The following is a 20280-nucleotide window of genomic DNA, read 5'->3' on the forward strand; positions in this document are numbered from 1 at the left end:
ATTTATACAGAACGTATATCGGAGCTTAGTACAAAACTTATCTATACTAAGCTCTTGGTATTGTCTCATTGTATATTCACCACTGTGTACTTTTTATATACTTGACAATTTCTCACAAGCTTCAAACTGTCATAACTTTGTCAAATCTTAGCAAATTTCTTTTCAGTATGTCAATTTAATTATTATTTAGCCTCTTATTTGATTCTGCATCAAAATTAAAAAATTAAATTTATTATTTATCACTACATTTTTGTCGAAAAGATGTATAATTTGTTGAATTTGACTTTTTACTACTCTAATATATACAGTCATTTTTAAAATAGCTTCAAAACTACTGATGCACGAATTTTAGACATAGTTAAATGTAGAATTTCATTAACTAATTAATTGGATTAATTTTCAGTTATATTTTTTATAGATCGTATTAATTCAATGAGCTAGATATCTGATTTTAAAAATAATAATAATTTTGTATTATAAGAATATAAATTAGTTTACAAAAATTAAATTTGTCTTTCCAAAACAATGATTATTTTCATAAAGAATTTTTTTAATACAAAATTTAGTTATTTTGTGTAATTGGTTAAGTATTTATGAGCTAAAAACTGCAGTGACCATGCAATTTTGTTGTTTGATGGCAGTTGCTTTATCGCCTGAAATTTGCTAGCGATTTCTAGTTATTTGATGTGCTCTTTTCCTTCGGCTGGACGTAGTTGTCGGTTGCCTGGTTGAAGTATGCCAGATTATCATCCTGAAGAGCATGGCCTGTACTGAAGGCATTCCAGATGCTGCACACATCGTTGGGATGGGTTTCGGCTTCGGGAAGCGAGGCGGTGGATGAGACGCGGTTCAACTGGTTCACTTGATTGGGAATATCAGGCAGCGAGTTGGTTTGTGAAATAACCGGGCTGTCAATATCAAGCACTGGCTTCATCTTGCCCTTGGTTGGTAGATGAGGCGTTAACTCCTTGACTCGATCCGCATAGCGTAGAGTGTTGAGTGTGTGCTCTACAGATCGCAGACCCGGTGAAATGGTGGCTATCATACAGGTTTTCACCTTTTTGCCGCCAATAAACGAATCCCGCAACACTTGAGTCAACTTGGAGCCTCGAAATGGCAGATGAGGCGATTGCCGACCCAGAGCCCGAATGCACTCCTTGAGGGCCAGCAAGGACTTGTTGATTTCGGCTCCCTCCAGACGCGTCTGACGATTGGCGGAACAATTGTCCGCCCCTCGCTCGTTTCCCGCCAGGTCAATAAGCGAGAACTTGCCATGCAGCTGGTTCTTGGCCGGAGTGCGCAGTACAATTTGGAATACTGCATGGGAGCGTGAGGATTTGGAGTTGGCGGATGTTTGACCCGAGGTGCGTACACTGTTGCCCAGCTCGAGAAGTGTAAGTACCTCATCCGTGCTGGTCACTGGCTTCTCCGTCAGTCCCACCACCTGCACATGCTGCTGGCCATCCTCCAGGACTCGCAACTGCGGCTTACCAGACACCAGGAGATCATACACCCGACTGCCGTACAGCTCGAAGAAGCTGCAGCTGACCGTGAGAGCCAGGTGAGCATATTTGGACAGCAGGAGGTTGGCAAAAACATCGCTGGCAGCCAGAGCATAAATGCCGTCCCGGCAATTCTGGAACTTTCCCGTGAACTCTCCGCCCATGGTGTGGGTTTTGCCGCTGCCCGTCTGGCCGTAGGCAAAGCAGGTGGCCATGCCGCCCTCGAAGATGTGTTGGACGAGTGGACGGGCCGTGTGCTCATACACCTGGGCATTGGTGCAGTGCTCGTCAAAGGTGTGATCGAATCGAAAGTTGTGGTGCTCCAGGAACTTGGTCAGATTCACATGCTTGCGCGGCTCATGCACCACCAACAGCTCCCTGTGGGGCACACTGACCACGTCCAGCTCGCACAGACTTTGCTCCCGCTGATTCAACGGACGTTTACGCACACACACCAATATCTGGTGTTGCTTTGGTGAACTGCGTCCACAACTCTCCGACGCCTGGATGTCCATTTGGAGGCGATGCAGTCGGAGCATGCGTGCCACCTCCCAATTGGGATTGCCCGAAAACGAGTCCTTGCACCACTGACGCTGCGTTCGGGCCTGAGCATTAAGCAGACGCCGTCGTTCCCGCTGCACCCGGAGTCGCTCGATCTCCTGCACGATGTCGTCCTGGGGAAGGGGGATGGGCTGGCGCGGTGTGGCGGTTACCACCGCTGACAGGGCGGTGCTACCCGCCGTAAGTCGCGGCACCACAAACCCATTCACGTTTAGGGGAAAGTGCTGTGGATTGTTGGTGTTGGCCGGCCGCGGAGCTATGGAAACCATAGCATTGGTTGAAGCTGCTTCAGCTCGATTACTACAGCGCGTTCCATAGATCTGCGGATTGAGCCTTATTACTGTATCCAGAGCCATCTCCTTGCCACGTGTCAACTCGCCCTCCCGCCACTCCACGGTCACCAGGGGCTTAGTGCTGCCATCCAATTTCACGATCCGAGCCCGATGAACACGGCCATCGGATCGACGGATATATACCTGCTGATTTATGGATAGGACATCCATGGTCGAGGTCCTTGTGACAGTCTACCGAAAATTTTGATTATTAGGACAAATGTCTTCCTGTGTGTGTTTGTGTGTGCGTGCGAATTGTATTCGAAACTCTCTTTAACTGAAATATATAGAAAATTTTATAATTATTTCTTTTTTTTTTTAAAAAATTCATTCCGAAATAGTCTAGACATAAAATGCAATCCACAAAAGAAATACTAAAATGTGTAAATCAATTAAAAATTATGTTCACACAATACGCTTAACTATCATAGAAATTCAATATGTTTTATATATTTGATTATAATAATTATATTCATAAGTATAAATGATATTTTATTGTAATAAATCTTTTAATTTGAGCCCAAATGTGTTAAAATTTTTGATTTTTTAATAATTATAATACAAAAAAATGTTTATCATATTTGATTTGTAAAATACAAATTCAAAACAAAAAAAAAATTATTCTTACTATGTTTATTAAAAAATTGAAAAATAAGTATTATTTACAGATTTTGCAATACAAATATATAAGTAAATTTTATATATTTAATTTTTATATTTACACGTAACATCAAATTAATAATAATTAAAATTTCAAATAAACATTTATCATTTTGTTATTCGTACAGATGATTTTATTTGGGTTACATTTTTTTTACTTAACTCCTTTTTGCATACCCTGCATTTGAGTCTCCGTCATCATCATTAAGAGCACGCTAATTAGTGATATTCTGAGTCGTCTGTCGCCCTCGACTGGCCCTCAATGAGCTTGTGTCAATATGGTTAACCTCCCCACTGGCTGAATGATTACAAGTGTTAAACATCTTTGCTGGCGCAAAACCTAGTTCATAGTTTGACAAATATGGCCCTATTTCCCTGGAGGAGGAAACAAAGATGATGTTGCTGCAAAAATTTCTATAACCATCAGATGTTTGCACAACACTTATTTTTAGTGAAAAGTCTCTCAGCAGCAGTGGCAAGGGCCTAGTGACATAGGTACAAGTATCATAATGTGGAAGACGGTGCAAAACTTCGACAGTGTTGCCATTCGAGTGCAGATTAAACAGTGCCCCGGGCCCGTCCCGAGTGTCGATGCATCTTGGGCAAACACTGAGGTAGACAAAGGCCGAAGGCTGCTGCATGCTGCATGCTGCATGCCACTCCCCCTCTCCCAACCAAACCAAAACAGACACACATACACCACACACATTATTTCATGCATATTTGTGTCCAATTTGATGGCTGTCAGCGAAATGCAGCCGTTTCTTATTTCAATTATTTTCAAATGCCAGTAAAAGTCAGCATTTTGCAGTTTTATGCATTTGTCATTTCGTCAAATGACATAAAAATTGCAATAACCACAGCCTGAAAATAATCAAAAAAAAAAATGTATTGAATTTAGGCGACAAATCAAAATGCAAAAATAACCAACTGTCAAATCTACTGAAATTCTAACAAAATACCAAACAAAACTAAACAAATAAAAATTGACATTCATTCATAATACGCAGCCTAAACAACAATTTTTAGCTCAGCTGCGGAAAGGGAAAAGATAAATGGTCGCCATCTGAAATTTAATTCAAGCTGCAAATAGAAACTGTTGCATACTTTCAGGCTCACTATTTAAATCTCTTCATTTTAAAACTGTAAGTAAATATTATTCGACAAAATCATTTATAATATATTACAAGTATGGACTAAATAATAATGAAATATAATTTAATATTTATTGTTTTAAAATTGCATTCCATCTTTACTCAAATTTCTATTTCATTTGATCTAATAACAAAATCAATAAATAACTTTTAACGACAGCAAATTTGATGTGTGCTTGTAAAATTTAAAAAGTGTGAGTTTAAATAACAACCTTTATTAGGTTTTTAAATTTCCTTAGAAGTTTTAGTTTTATTCCTTTGACTTTTAAACTTGCATCTAAATCTAATGTTGGCTTACTAAAGTGCAGACGCCATTAATTAATGTGAATGCTTTTAAACGACATAAACTTTGCGCCTAATCACTTAGGCTTTTACACATACAGAAAACACACGCATATACATCTATATATATATATATATATACAGACTTGAAACTAAACTCTAATGTGCTCGCACAAACATGAGATGTCATTAAAAAAATAAGCAAAAGTACCTCTTAAATTACAACCCATAATTTTCGCATATTAGTTGAGCTGCTGCTTGGCATGGGAATCGGAGGAATCATATGCATTTAACATGCAATTGCGTGCCAAAGGGGCAAACGAACCCCAGGCGAATGTGAGGACGATGACGATGACGATGAGGACCAGGACGAGTTGAGTTCGCAAGCCTGAAATTAAAACATTACTCATAAGCAGCACCAAGGCTAGCCAAGTTTCGCCCTAATGGCATGCAAACCAAAGGGCAGCCCCAATCCTGGTTACCAGTCTGGCTGCCTTCTAGTTGTACAGCTGACATTTTACTACTTTTCAGCTCAAATGGCAGGCATGTGAGTCCTAAAAGTCTGGTGATTTTGAGCTTCAAGTGCTGAAACCTCTAATTCGACATACCAAGTGTGATCAAATCCGTATCGCGTTTCTAATGAACCAGGTTCTTTAATTTTCCTACACTGAAAAAAAAGACCAACTTTTAAAATTTAGAACACTCATCTTAAATATTTTGTTTTAAAAATAAGAATTAATACTCAGAATATTAATCTATAAAATCAAAGTTTTTAATACAAGAATAAAAATCTTAATTTGTTAGGCAAGTATAAATATGTACTATTTCATATAAAACAAATGTTTAAGCGGTAGGCGCCGGTTCGTAATCCCACTCGTAAGAAATTAAAACAACATTTATAAAATTACCAAGACAGAATAAAATGTATAAAAGTCAAAATTAAAAAAATAAACAAATCATACATATAAAAATCATTTTTAATTTTTTTATTTTGTGTTAATTTCAAGAACATTAATTTTTAAAATAAGAACTTGGTCTTATTTGCAATGTTCTTTAAACCACGATATGTTTTCTTAATTTAAGAATTTCATGTTCTCGAAAATCTTGATATTAGAAAATTTTTTTTATCAGTGTACACATTTTTTTCTAAGGCACTCGAATTTATTGAGCTATAAAGGTGTCAAAATGTTTGGTTCGTCGCTTAATGCCATATTCGTTCATTGTGAATAATTAAGACAGAGACTCGCGTGTCTTTAGTACACTCTCTCTCTCTTTGTCTATCTCCCTCTCGCACTCGCATTACTGGCCATCATCACCATAAAAAAAATCTCATTAGTCCAAATGTATAATATAATGACTTTGCCTTCAGTGTTGCGGGTGCTTTTTTGCCATATTTGAGATGGTTTTGCAATTCATTAGGCGCTCGACCAGGTGAATGAATGAAGAAGAACTTTCAAAGAGGAGTTGAGTTCGGTTTGTGTGTGTGTAGAGTAGTGTAGGGCAACTGTTTTTTCAATGATACGGTTTCTAGTTTCAGCACATTCTTGTGAGACTTTAAGAAACCTTGTGTAGTAGGCGGATTTTTAACTCCAAATTCATTCAGACTATATAAATCAGTTTGTTTTTCCTCACATACAGAGACGGAGCTCCAATTCCCAAATTTACATTTTCTGTTGTTCCAAAAAGATTAAATCTATACCACTAAAATGAGCAACTTGTAAGTAGGACTTATTAAACACTTGAATATTCATAAGTTTATTGATAATTATTTCAGTATTGTCAACTGGATGAAGTGCCATGGCACTGAGACTCCTCCGTTTAATGCACCACGAGCTGATCTCCTGCGTCCTATGACAATGGAGCTGCAGAGTCTGCAGAAGCTGGCCAAGACGGCCAGACGTGATCAGATGAGCAGCTTGCTGATCCAGGAGAAGGCGAATTATGATGCGGAACTTAGAAGCACATTGGGCAAGTCCTTTGTACAGGATGATGTTTGTGATCGTCATATCTGCAGTGGATGGGGCGGTCAGCGTGACAGACGTACACTTTGAAATGGCCAGTGTTGTGAAACTGTTTTTGTTATGTGCCTAATTACAGATATATTTATGGTATCTACTAATCAACTAGATTTTTTTTGTTCCTTTTATATTCAGTCAATTTTAGCTTTATTTCCAATTAGTATTTAATGCGAAAAGGTAAAACTAGTCGCTCCATTTATCAACATTAATGCATACTAATTGTGCCGCCTTGGAAACTCAGCAAGAGTCATTAACGCAAATCTCCAATCTGATCCACTTTCTCCACCCTCTTATCGAGCAGGCAATAGGGCGTAACAGCTTTAATTACGCACAAATTATTTGGCAATGATATCGCAAGTTTCAACTGCTCAAAATGAGTTGCATTTAGTTGGGTTAAATTGCGTTATTCACTGTTCACCTTTCGCATTTTGTGGCTTCAACTTAAGGGCAGATTTATTTTTTAGGTAAGTATTTGAAAACTAAAACTTGTCAAGTCAATAACTACGAGTATCTAAATACAGCAACTGCAAATAGGATAAGTTGCGGTTGGTTGCCTGTCTCTGAATTTGGATTTGAAACTGAATTTGTATCTGTATCTGTATTTGTATCTGAGTGTTCTATTCGATTTAGATGCTTTTGCGGTCGAACTGGACTCTGGCCTTCTGCTGTCAATGTGTGCACCCTTTTCAGGCAATGTGTGAAATATGTGTAGCACTTGATGTGCCACGCCCAACGCCCACAGGCTAGCAAGGGGAAAACCCATTGTTGTTTGTTGGTCAAATTGTCGTAAATTAGTTTTAACACCTGACTGAGTGGCTTTTCAAGTGGTCCAAATCTCTCTCTCTCTCTCTATCTATCTTTCAGTGTCTCTCTCTCTCTCGCTCTTTCTCTCTTTCTGTCTGTTTGCTCACTGAGTTTTCTCAACAAGTTGGGGCTACTTTGGAGCTTGTGGACCCAATAACCCTTTTGTATTGCCCCAATGCTGACTTTGTCATCTGTTTTGTGGTGTGTGAAATTAATGTAATCGCATTTTAAGCATAAACTATGTAGGAACATTGCTTTTCAATTAAGCTGAATGCCGCACAGCTGTTCATCCAAGGATTGCCGCATTAAGTGCCAACGTTTTTGAAATTGCCACTCCAAATGCCATCGAGCCAATGAACGGGATGAGCTGAAATGTGAAACTCGCTTGGAACTTGGCCATAATGAGCTGGCAAGTGCTTCAAATTCGCATTGAGATTGAGGATAGCAAGACTGCAGATTGGGGATTGAGTATTGTAAATTGTCTGGTAAGGTAAATGTAAGGATTACCCGCTGCTGATGAGTAGCTTAACCTTGCTGACACTGCGGTTCCATCCATTTCAATTCCAATTTAGACAAGCAAATTTCGTTAAAAATCCCATCATAAAAACGGCGAACCTGAAATCCAAATACTATAAAAATACGAACACTGCAGCATTTGGGTCACTCCGTTTTTCGTTTATTTTATGGCAGCTTTCAAAGTTTTTACTCATTGCCTTGGCTGTCGTGGTGTTGGACTGTCGTGGTGTCGAACTGTCGTGCTGTCGGACTGTCAGATTGTTGGGTCGTCGAGCTGTCCACCTGGAGCAGCTGCAGCCGCAGTCACAGCCGCAACAACTCTCGCCAAGGTGGCAATAAAATAAATGGCAGCACTTTCAGTTTTACCCGCAGAAACCAAGCCAGGCCAACAGACCAACTGCCAAGGATGTTAAGGATATATATATATACATTTCACACTACCAAAAAAAAAAAGAAAAAGAAAAGGCAATTTGGAAAGGTGGATGCGATGGCTTTGGTCATATATCAAAAGGCGAAAGAGTAAAGTACATAAACCGACCAAACTGAGACAGAAAGAGAGCAAAAGAGCGAAAGACTTTGAATGTGTTCGCATGTGTGTGTGTGTTGAAATCTAGAAGATGGAGTGAGATTTGCTGGCGAGTTGGTTAGCGGCAAATATTTGCGGTATTTTCACTTGGCCACTGAGTGGTTTATGACTCCTTATGGCGCCTGCAGCTTGTAGTTTGTATTATTGTTGTTGTTGTTGCTGCTGCCAGGTAAATCCAAACACTAAAAGGCACTGCTCCTGGGTATTTGCAAGCTTCTATCGCCTTGGGCCGGCAGGTAGCTCAGGTGAGTGGCATTGCGCTTAAGATTAATGCCTGGCCATGGCGACAACCACATCCGCAGCTCATTGTTCAAAATATTGACAATGTAGCGCACAGTGCACAGTGGAGGTAAAACATAATATTGAAAAGAGAAACGTAATTTCTAAAAGGATTACGAAAAGCTTGAAAGCAAAGCCAGCGCCAACGACAACGACAACAACAACAACGACAACCACAACAACGACAATGAAAACGACAAGGACAACGACCAACGACTTTGGCGACATGAAAAATGAATTGCAAAGAAATGAAATGAAATGAAAAGCAGAAGCAAAAGCAAAATGCGAGTTTTCATTTGCGAGGCACTTGGCGAGACTTTTACACATATGAACAAAGTCTCGACGCCGTAAAATATGTGAAAAATGAACGGAAATGCCGCAACGCCGAAGCGGAAATGAAAAATACACGTATAAGGATGGCGGAAAATGGCCGACGAAAGCCTCAAATCAAAGAAGTGAAGTAATACGCATGTGTGTATGTGTATATATGTGTACGTGTGTGTGTGTGTATCTGTGTGATGAAAGGCTTTGAATATCCTGCTGGAAAAGTCATATGACATGGAAAATGAAAGTCGCACACTGTAATTAATGACTTGTAAATTGTTTTCGGTGTGTTTGTATGTAAATCTGAATATACAGTTAGTCAGCAAAATGTTTTGACAAAATAAAAAATGTTCTCATTTTTTACAAAATATATAAATTTTTCATGTGTTCTTATTTAATATTATTTTATATAATTTTTTGTCAATGGTTCTTAAAACAACTTAAAATATGAAAAACAATTTCACTGGAATTTAACTGTTTTTACAGATAAAAAACATATGTATGATTTAAATATTTAATAGATCGAAGATTTAATTAGCTACAACAACGAAGAAATTTTAACTTATGCTTTTTTTTCTTCATTCAATTGCAATTCATTTTGTTCAATTAAAAATGTTTTTATTAAAATTTTACTATCAACTCACGTTTTGATTTATTTTCTAAGAACCTGCTTTTTTATTTCATTAGGCACTTTACTGGAAATTATTTTTTAAGACATGATATTGCTATCAGTTATAATTGATAATAATTATCAGTTAAATGTAAAATAATTATCAGCTAAATGGACACGCTTCTCGCCAAATTATTTAGATTTGGTTAGCAGCTGTTAAATAATGTGTAGTCTTGTTTGAAGGGCTCTTAAGTGTTAGCAATTGTGGTCTTTACTGATAGCTCAACGGATATAGCGTATCCGCTATGTGGAATATTCTTAAGTACTCCAGTAAACATGCGCTTCTCAAAGGTGTTAATACCTATTGTCAAGTAAGAATTATCTTTTGATATATTCTTATCAACTCTTAAGTGTCAAGTGTATGATAAGCAAATAAGCGATGTTGAGTCTGAGACTATATAAAAGGCATTCCCAACTGAATATTCAATCAGTTAGTTCTACTCACAGTTTCAACATGTTGCGACATCAACTAATTACTTTTGCTGTACTCAGTTTTGTGCTGTTGCAATTGCATCAAGCTAGCAGCGACAACGGATGTAAAGCCGACTTTTCGCAGGTGGCAGGCAAATGTCTTTTAACCACCCTCAATTTGTACAATTGGAAGGAAGCAGATCGTCACTGCAATTCCTTGGGTGCTGGACTCCTCAGCCTGGAGAATGAGGCGCAGCTGGAACAGATTTCACAATGGTTGAATGTAACAGAACCTTGGATTTATGAGTTCTGGACCTCGGGCAATTCATTGGGTCACAAGGGCTCCTATTACTGGGAGAGTAATAGGCTAAATATCTGCCCTGGTCAGCGGGTCAACCTCAACCAGCTAATGGCGATTGTCTGACTCTTTATGCCAACGACCACAACCTCTTTGGATTTTTCAATTACCGTCTGTCTGTCAGGGATTGCTCCGCAACTGCACCTCTTGTCTGCGAACAGAACTAAACTGCATGAATTGATTTGAAGACTGGAATCTACGAAATTACTCAAGCTCTAAACCTTATTAGACAACAACACATTATTTTTGAGGACTTGAGGTGAATTAAATTTTTTTCCTTTTATATTCAAACTAAAATGTTTAATGTAATTTACTTCAATTTTTTTGTTACTAATTAAAGATACTAATTAAAATTTGTCAGCTCAAATTGTTGTGTATATAAATCTATCAACTTCTTATGTTAATTTCATGCTCTCTATATCGCTCCATTTGTTGAGGCACCAATTAAGTCTTATTTTCAATATCTTAATTTTTTACCGAATGAATTTAGTCGTGTATTAATAAATAATACTATACAAATAAATAATAAATAAAAATTATATCAAATTCCTAAGTTAGATTATGGAGCATATTAACCATTTTACTTATTGAATCTTATCGACTTACAAAATACAATAAGAGGATCCTCTTAAACGGATGTTTACCTAAGTGGAATTTTTTGTTAGAAATTCATATAGATAGATCACATGAATCTCCTCATTTTCGTTTCGTTTGTCCATTAGTTTGTCTAGTTTAATACAATTTCCTTTAGAATACGCTTGGCAAGAGTATGAAAATAGGCAGATACATGTATGACGTCGTGCATGACGATACTTTTATTATTCATATATAAATGTCATCAAGGGCTCTCCATTGAACATTAAAATTCTTTCATTTGATAATCGTTAAATCGGCTTAATCAATTCATTACATCGACGCACTTTCATTACAGAGTAGACTTTCTATGTTAATTTTAGTAAATGGCCTGGTACTCAGTGCTTCAGAATGTTTGACGTGGTCAAGTGTCTGTTACGGAGCGGCTATTACTATGCTCGGTTCATGGGCGTGATTAACTTTGATGTGGATGTGCGGACAGGTCGGGCACGAGTCACAAAACGAACTACAATATATGCCGCGATTATGAATATGATTACACTAGGTTCATTGCATTGGTTGATGAACAGCAAAGTGATACATGGATTCTGGTCACAAGCTAGTTATCTTCATGAATACGTATTCATGGCCATATTGGCGTGTCGCGTCCTCTGCATTGTTTTCACAATATTCACACGTTGGTGGCAACGTCGGCTCTACATTCGACTTGTGAATTCCTTGCAACGCATAGCAAAAGAAAGGCCACAAGTGATGAGATTGTGGAGACGAGGAGTTATAGCCAAAGTTGTGATCATTACCTTGTCGGAGGTATTTCAATTGATACTAAGTCTTACGGCTCTGCGAGGTAAATTCTCATTTCAATTGTTCTTTGGCCTCGGAATTCTGTCAGCAATCACAGCTCAAGTCGATGTAATAATCTGTCAATATTATTTCGCACTGCTGAATATCCATGGGCATTATATTCTACTGAATGAGGAGCTTCGCCAATTGCTGGATGAGACCCGCAGTCTGGAAACTGAACGCCGAAAGGGTGTTTATATTATCAAATGTTGTGCCCTGGCGGATCGTCTGGATGTCATAGCTGGAACACAATATCAGCTGCAGAGATTGATCCAGCAGATATTGAACATCTTTGGACTACAGATCATGTCCATGTCCTTTAGTTACTACATGTCCACAGTTGGTCTTATCTACTTCACCTTTTCCGAACTTCGTGCCTCGACAATAACTTTCATGTGGAGCTACGTGGGATTGGCGGTAATGGCCGTCGAATTTGTTTTTTACTTTACAGATGTGCATATCACAGTCAACGTTATTTACGCTGTTCTAAAAGTACACTCACTGATGTTAGATCTACTCTCCCAGCATGCAGTGATTGCTCACAGATTGGATGAACGTCTGGAAGCAGCCGTAAGAGCATCATACTCATAGCTTTTCAAAATAATTTTACATATTCTTACAGTTCGAGAGCTTTCAACTGCAACTGGCTTTGAACCCTTTAAAGTTCTCTGTGCTGGGCCTCTACACTATCAAGAAACCGAGACTTGCAGCTATGGGCAGCTCCATAGTCACCAATTCTTTGGTTCTGGTTCAGTATGATATACAACATTTCTAAATATGTATTAGATATATTATTATTAATATTCGAAATATTAAACATAAAATTATACTTATTTATTGAGTTTTATAAAACAATAAATTAAAAAATAACTTTAATTGTGATGATAATTAAATTAAGTAAAATATTTCCTTTTTCTATCTTAATGAATAAAATATTTGCGCAATTGTTTTAATTAAACTTAAAAATAAAATTCACATTTAATAAATAACAAGAGTATTTTTTTTGTTAAAAAAAAGTTAATGTAATTATTTATGAAATAAAAATTGAAAATACAAGCTTATAAATAATTTAAATTTATAAACTAATTCCTAATATTTTTAATTTTAATAAGAAAATATGAAATATATTTAAAAAAAAAAAGAGAATTTTTTCAGGTTTTATATTGAGATCCCTCCTTAATAATCTCGTAATTACTTTATGATTATTTTGTTAATTATTTTCTATACCAGTGTTCTGTGCTCCATCAATGTGTTTTTGGGACTGTCAGCAGTTCTGTTGTAACGTTCCATTTCATAATTGGCCATCAGTTAATATTAGGAGTGTACTACCTAATCTGCTCATTGGATCAACTGCTACGCATTTTCATTAGACTGTCTGATTCATTAGCTGAAAGTCAGAGTTCTGTTCAGTCACTCAATATGTTCGACACGGTGCAGTTGATACTACGACTGACCTACTACTACTCTCGAGTTCTTGGCGTGTTTAACTTTGAGATTAATACTAAAACCGGTGAGGCTCGGATAACGAGTCAATCTACGATTTATGCTGCTGTCATGAATGTTGCAATATGTTGCCTGCTTCCTCTTCTGACTCGCAGCGAACTGATCCACATATTGTGGAAATATGCCGGTCTGCTACACGAGTATCTCTTCCTGGTCGTCATGGGCATGAGAATCGTCTGCGTGATTGCAACATTGTTTAGTCGCTGGTGGCAACGTCGTAGAATCATTCGATTAGTGAATGCCTTTCGACGCTTGACGGTTCGCAAACCACAAGTTATCCGCATGTGGCGACGTGAAGTCATTAAGAAATTCACCAGTATTATCGTGACAGAGTTACTCCAAATGTTGGGCACTATCGTGACCCTACGAAATCTGCTTACCATCAACTTGACTCTCAGCATCTTAGCGGTATATATGCTGGCAGCGCTTGTCAATGTCATAATATCGCATTTTTATTTCGCAATGCTGAATATCCATCTCCACTATGTCCTCCTGAAGCAGGAACTGCGCACAGTGCTGAACGAGATCCGATCCTTGGAGAATGAACACCGAAGGGCAACCTATATGAATAAGTGTTGTTGCTTAGCCGATCGCCTGGAGGATATAGCCAAAAGACAATCCGAATTACAGACACTTGGCGGTCGCATGGCTCGTGTCTTTGGCATTCAAGGTCTTTGTATCTCGGCCAGCTCTTATGTGTCAAGTATTGGATGTATCTACTTTTCCGTTTCCGCTCTGAAACGAACTGCTGTAACGAAATGGAACCTCCTATTCTTTTTAATGCTGGCATTCGAAATAGGCGCATACTTTGTGGACGTTTGGATCTCCATTTCCAATATATACAATGTCTTAGATGATCAAGCAGAATTAAAGCAGCTTATGGAACAGTATACGACCTTTGCACCGGGATTGGATAAAAGACTTGAGGCGGTTGTAAGTTATCAAAATTAATTAATTCATTTATATCAGATATTTTTTTATCATTGTAAGCCTTTCAGTTTGAGAGCTTTCAACTTCAACTGGCACGCAATCCATTGAAAATCTCCATTCTTGGACTTTATGATATGAATAAATCAACAGCAATGTCTATGACCAATTCAATAGTCACCAGTTCAATTGTTCTCATTCAGTATGAATTGGAAAATTCTTTGGTAAAATCCTAAGCCTGAAATTGTTAAAATTAACTTAATTTGAAAATAATATAAGAAAATAAAATCGTTGGCTTTTAAAGAACCTAAATAAAATAACTAATTGAATTAAACGATAGCAATGTCTTTGACGAAATAAATGGTCCACTGTTCAATTGCTCTGATTCAGTAAGAATTAAAGAATTGTTTTCGAAAAGACATGGGTCTTAAATTGTTAATTATTAAATTAATTTAAAATCAATTTTGTAATATAATTGATACAAATAATTCAAAATTACTTTGCTTTGTTAAAGAACAGAAATAAAATACCTAAGTGATTCCCTTAAGTGAACTCGTAAAGTTGTTTTAAGGTTGTTTAAGACCATTGGCTTTAAGCGTTCGTTATCGATCTGCACACTTTGATTGTCTGTGAGTGTGTGTGTGTTGGTGTGTGGGTGTGCGGGTGTGTGGGTGTGTAGGTACATCCTTTCAACATGAATGAAACGAAGCTTGGGGCAATTCATGAGATGGCCAACAAAGAAAACACAATATACTTTGGACAGGCAGACACAGTTTGAAGCTGAATGTGTCTGATTTTTGGACTGAGAGCGAGAGTTTATCAGTATAGTTGGGTGTGTCTGTGTGTGTGCTCCCTGACGATGTCCTCAACATCCATGAAGCGCAAAAAAAACCATCAGTAAAATGAGTGAAAGCGCCGGTGAGACTAAAAGGAAGAATCGTTCCTACTCCTTAACCAATAACATGTACTGTGTGTGTGTGTGTGTAGGAGTATCTGTGTCAATGGTATGTGTAATTGCTGGCAAGCCAACCGATAATGGCAGTTTCATACAGTGAATATATATGTATATGCATGTATGTTAGTGTATATCTATGGACACGAGAATGCGAGTGCCAGTGGTAATGGGTAATGGTAATGCCTTGCCGGGATTCATTTGTGCTGCGATTGCCAGGCATTTATAACTTGGCAACTTGTCCTCGCCCAGCGACACTGACAAATCCTGTCGCATCGCTCGATGGAGCATCAATTCCTTGCCACAATGGCAAATGGCAACAAAATAAACGAGCTTCCATTCAATTTTCCACGAGCACGAGTACGACGACTATTCCGGATTTAGCACTGGGTCTGAGTCTGTGTCAGTTTAGCATAAGTCGCTGTTTCATCCGGAGGCCAATATGCATTGCCAACTGACAGACGGACAAACGGATCGATGGACGGAAGGAAGGACGGACGGACAGAGGGACGGACGGGCGTAACTCCAATAAGCTCGCAATGACATTTTAGCATAATACATTGCAGCAGCTTCAATTGGAAGCCAAAACCAACAGCACAACAAGGACAAGGACAACAAGCAACTCACTGAGTGTTGCCTCCTGACACCACCGTGGGATGAGGGGAATACAAGGAGTATATTCATGGATGTATTGTGCAGCGTGTTCAAGTGGCAAATGCAACTTCAATTGGGTCTTATCTATGTGTATCCAAAGCCTCCGGATACATGCCCCGTAAAATGACCCCGATTGTAATAATATGTACAAATGCTTTACATGAGAAGCGGTCAGACGAGTTGCCTGACTATTTCTTTGCCTTATTCCAATTGGCTTAAAGTGTCAAATGGGCTTTAGCTGGATGGATAGCGTTTGTAATCAATGCTACCAAACAGATGACTTGAGCATGCAAATATACTTAAGTGCTTACTTTGATTTGTAAGTGTATTACAAAAAGCGATGTTGAAATATATCGTAAAGGACAGCTAAATCTCAAAAATATTTTCATTTTATTAGTAAATTAATTTAATTTACAGATTCAATTATGTATAAACAATGGTATGAATTAGAAACTTGGGCTTGCTAAAAGTTTGGAAACTAAGCTTGTCAAAATACCGAATAATTTAAAATTTTTACTACGACTGTTGGCCGGAATTTTCAATGTGCTGGCCTCTCCTGCGCCTTCCAATTTGGATTATTACTTGCAAAATATGCGGGCATACTAGGCCGGTGCGCATTCTCAAAAATTCATAGGAAACGCCACAGCCCGTGCAAGAAAAATGAAAATTAAATTGAATTTCCAAAAGGCACGCACATAAATCCGATGGCAAAACCGTGGATCCAACGAGCAGAAAAAAGAGAAGCAAAAAAAATAAGAAAATCAAAAGGAAAGCGCAGTGAAATACACGAAAGATGGCGTCAGATGAAAACTTGTAGTTTGCTTTTTTGCCGAAGGCCAAAAATTGTGCTCAAAAGTATCATAAATATTTGATTTTCATATTTTACAACGTCTCCGTCTGGCCGGATGACTGTCTGTCTGTTAAAGGCAGTCCTTGGTTTGGGTGCCAACGAAATTGATAAGTTTCAATGATTACGTTTTAAAATTGATATAATTTGTGCACAATTTTCAGCGATTGGCAAATGTCGCGTACGTGATAAGATTTTCATAAGCGATTTTTCCTAACGTCATCAAAATGCATTCAATAAACATCAACTGGAAAAAAGCTACAGATTTTGCCACTATTTTTGCACTTTAATCATATGGAAAAAGGGATTTAATGGGAATAGTGAAAATAATAATATTCAATGATGACATTAAGAAGGAAAATTCAATTAGAATTTGATTTTTAGCTTATGGTTGATTGGTACTAGCTATATAAACACTCATCATTTTTTTAAATCTTCGATTTTCTTGAATAAAAGTTTTTTCGGGCACCGAATACCGAAACATTTGTACCGTTACGGTTTCTGTACATTTTCGAAATATAATTTGATATTTGCTGTATGTACTCTATATAATTTTTCATTATATTGAAATCTAAGAAAAATTTTGACTTGTTAAATGGGGTATCTCATAAGTTGGCCAGCTTCCATAAATTTGCCAAAACTGAACCGATTTTCAAGCGGAATGTAATTATGATCAGCTTAGCCTCAAAACTTATTCTGCTTTCAAACTTTAAATATTAAATTTGCTTTAAAAAACAGTTCGCTTTGGACATTTGGAATTTCAAAAATTTTAAATTTAGAAACAGAACCTCTCGCTGAAATGGTTGAATTGAAACCGGAACGGACTGGTGCTTTGGTTTGCTTTGAGTGCCTAACTATATAATATTTTCGTCCAAACTATATATTTTTAAATAGTGGCTTAGATGGGTTATGTTATGTTAGAAAGGTTATGTGTGGCTCATGTTTTTAATGCTTTCATTAGGGTTGCAATTCAACTGGCCGTCATTTAAGAAAGGCTCTTAAGAACCGTTTGAATGAGTATGTGGGATTCACATTGGCACAAGCCGGTGCTCGTAAATACTTTTTATGTACACCTGCACATTACAAACTTTAAAATTTATGTGTGTTTACAAGGCTGTACGGAGTTTTGCTCCGTGTACGGTTCGTATTTATGGATGTGGCGTCGTGAATGTTGCGGCATATTTGGTTTCGGCGTGCGAAATGCATTTTATGAATCTTTTATGGCTTTTAATGTGGAGACACCTGCAGACACACACACACACACACACAGGCACATGCACACGCCCACACAGAAATATCAGCACACACACACACACACACAGAGAGAGAGATTGGCGCCACCTGGAGCTGACTTTATGCGGCACTGGCGTCACACAATCAACGCCAGCGAGTGCCCTCGCCAAAACGGCAATGGAGCTCAGCAGCTTGATGGGTGTTGTCATAAAAAGCCAGGGGGGAAGTGGGGTAAACGGAGGACGAGGACACCTTTACCTTTATGGCGTATAGCTGGATGCGCAATCTGCTCACGCGCCAGGAGCGTATATCATTTTGGCCTAATCCTTGGTGGGCATGGCTTTCACTAAGCGCTGCACATGAAATATTTCCACCGAAATAAGTTGAAACTCAAGCAACAAAGTTGCTGCTGCAGTTTGATTTATGTGATCCGCTCTGCTCAGCTCTTAAAGTACAAGTATTTGCCTTTGCCACGCCCACTCATTAGTTTTGCGGCCAGTGGAAAATGAATGCTTATCCATGTGGATATAAAATAACGATGTCGTTTCCTTTCCGTCAACCATCGAAGACTGCGATTCCAATGCGTACAGTATTAATAAATGTATCTGCCAAAGTCACAGCCGCAGTCAAAGGAGGAGAACAAGGAGATGAAGAGAGATAAAGAGAGAGAGAGAGAAAGCAGCAGATTCTGCAGCAACTCTGAAGTGCACTTGCAGTTAAATTATTTGCATCTCGAGTGCACTGGCAACCAGCAAAGTGAAGCCGGAACACCACAAATATTTGCAACAAAAGAGATGAAATATCAGATCAAACAAGATTATTAAATTCTTCTGCGATTAATTTTGTATATTAAACGAAAATCATTCTCTTGATGCAAGTGGAAACTATATAATAATAGAAAAGAAAATAAAAAAAATAGACTCAATAAACCGATAATTTGTAATTTATTTGTATATAGGAAGTTATATATCCAAAAATTAAATGAATATACATGCAACGTTTTAAATTATAAATTAAAATTCAATATAATATATAATATAACTTCTTAAGTGTTAATAATTGATTTTTTAAGTATTTAAACTTAGCTTGTCCGGTCAAAATTCAATACAAAACAAATACTTTGCTTACTTAAAACACAAGAAGCTATTTCAAAAAAATAAAATATATATTTTTTGAAATTATACATCCAATAATTAAATGAAAATACATACAACGTTTTAAAATTCTAAAGTAAAATTCAATATTTAAAGTATTATATAATTGAACTTCTTAAGTTTTAATACTTGATTTGTAAAGTATTTAAGCTTAACTAACAAAATTCAATACAAACAAATACTTTGCTTACTTAAAACACAAGAAGGTATTTCCAAAAAATTAAATATATATTTTTTGAAATTATACATACAAAAATTAAATCAATATACATACAACGTTTTAAATTTCTAAAGTAAAATTCAATATTTAAAGTATTATATAATTGAACTTCTTAAGTTTTAATACTGGATTTGTAAAGTATTTGAGCTTAACTAACAAAATTCAATACAAACAAATACTTTGCTTACTTAAAACACAAGAAGGTATTTCCAAAAATTTCTTGCACTTGTAAAGCAACTGAAGCAAAATGACAACAGTATGATTTACATGTGATGTTCTTTGCCTGGCAGACAAGTGGGCCATAGGACAAACTCAAAAGGCTTATCGAAATGTCTTTGATTTGAGTGCTTGGATGTGCACTCGAATGTGTAATCAATAGTCAAATTAATCATGTGAAATGCTACGCATTAAAATAATTACATTTTGTGAGTACGATACTCACGTACTTCGTATGTGAACAATATTTTGACAACCCTTAAGCCTCTCAACGTAATACTTGACCCAAATTCAATTATGTGCATGCAAAAGTAAAAGCTAAAAATCACTTGCACTTTTTGTATTCACAAAAAATCGCAATTCAATTTCATTGTCATTTCATCTTCAGTTGGACGGAAGGATTGGTGCTCTAATTGCATCTGATTGCAGTTTCCAGTTGCCAGTTGCCAGTTGCCAGCTCAGGATGGCTGGCAGTGACAGTTGCTAGACTCACATCCGCATCCGTTGATTTTCAATTCGCGTAATTTCTTTTGCTACAGTTCATCCGCCAGCAAACGTGAGCGAAATTTAAATGGCGCTGACTTCGCAGCTGACTGAGCTGAGCTCAGTTGAGTGACAAGAAGAACATTCACTGGTAAGAAAAACAACAAATAACACTCGAGAGTCGAAAGTATTTGACTTCA

At 37.5% G+C, this 20280-nt stretch overlaps 4 protein-coding genes across 4 annotated transcripts; 3 read left to right on the forward strand and 1 right to left on the reverse strand.

The window, feature by feature from the left end:
• Nucleotides 1-502: 502 nt before the first annotated feature.
• On the reverse strand, nt 503-2638 carry LOC117784105 (kinesin-like protein Klp59C). The gene has a single exon (XM_034621729.1). The coding sequence runs from the start codon at nt 2564-2566 to the stop codon at nt 674-676; it is 1893 nt and encodes a 630-aa protein (XP_034477620.1). The 5' UTR covers nt 2567-2638; the 3' UTR covers nt 503-673.
• Nucleotides 2639-9964: 7326 nt separating this feature from the next.
• Nucleotides 9965-10523, forward strand: LOC117783071 (C-type lectin 37Db-like). The gene is made up of 2 exons (XM_034620248.1): nt 9965-9999; nt 10181-10523. Exons 1-2 carry the CDS (start codon nt 9965-9967, stop codon nt 10521-10523), a joined length of 378 nt encoding a protein of 125 aa, XP_034476139.1.
• A 918-nt stretch (nt 10524-11441) lies between these two features.
• Nucleotides 11442-12666, forward strand: LOC117783074 (putative gustatory receptor 59d). Its single transcript, XM_034620252.1, has 3 exons — nt 11442-11532; nt 11596-12461; nt 12514-12666. Exons 1-3 carry the CDS (start codon nt 11442-11444, stop codon nt 12664-12666), a joined length of 1110 nt encoding a protein of 369 aa, XP_034476143.1.
• Nucleotides 12667-13310: 644 nt separating this feature from the next.
• Nucleotides 13311-14557, forward strand: LOC117783075 (putative gustatory receptor 59d). The gene is made up of 3 exons (XM_034620253.1): nt 13311-14097; nt 14194-14327; nt 14393-14557. The coding sequence occupies exons 1-3, from the start codon at nt 13311-13313 to the stop codon at nt 14555-14557; spliced, it is 1086 nt and encodes a 361-aa protein (XP_034476144.1).
• The last annotated feature ends 5723 nt before the right edge of the window (nt 14558-20280 follow it).

This window comes from Drosophila innubila (genome assembly GCF_004354385.1).
Source record: "Drosophila innubila isolate TH190305 chromosome 2R unlocalized genomic scaffold, UK_Dinn_1.0 1_C_2R, whole genome shotgun sequence".
In the NCBI taxonomy this organism is placed as follows: domain Eukaryota; kingdom Metazoa; phylum Arthropoda; class Insecta; order Diptera; family Drosophilidae; genus Drosophila; species Drosophila innubila.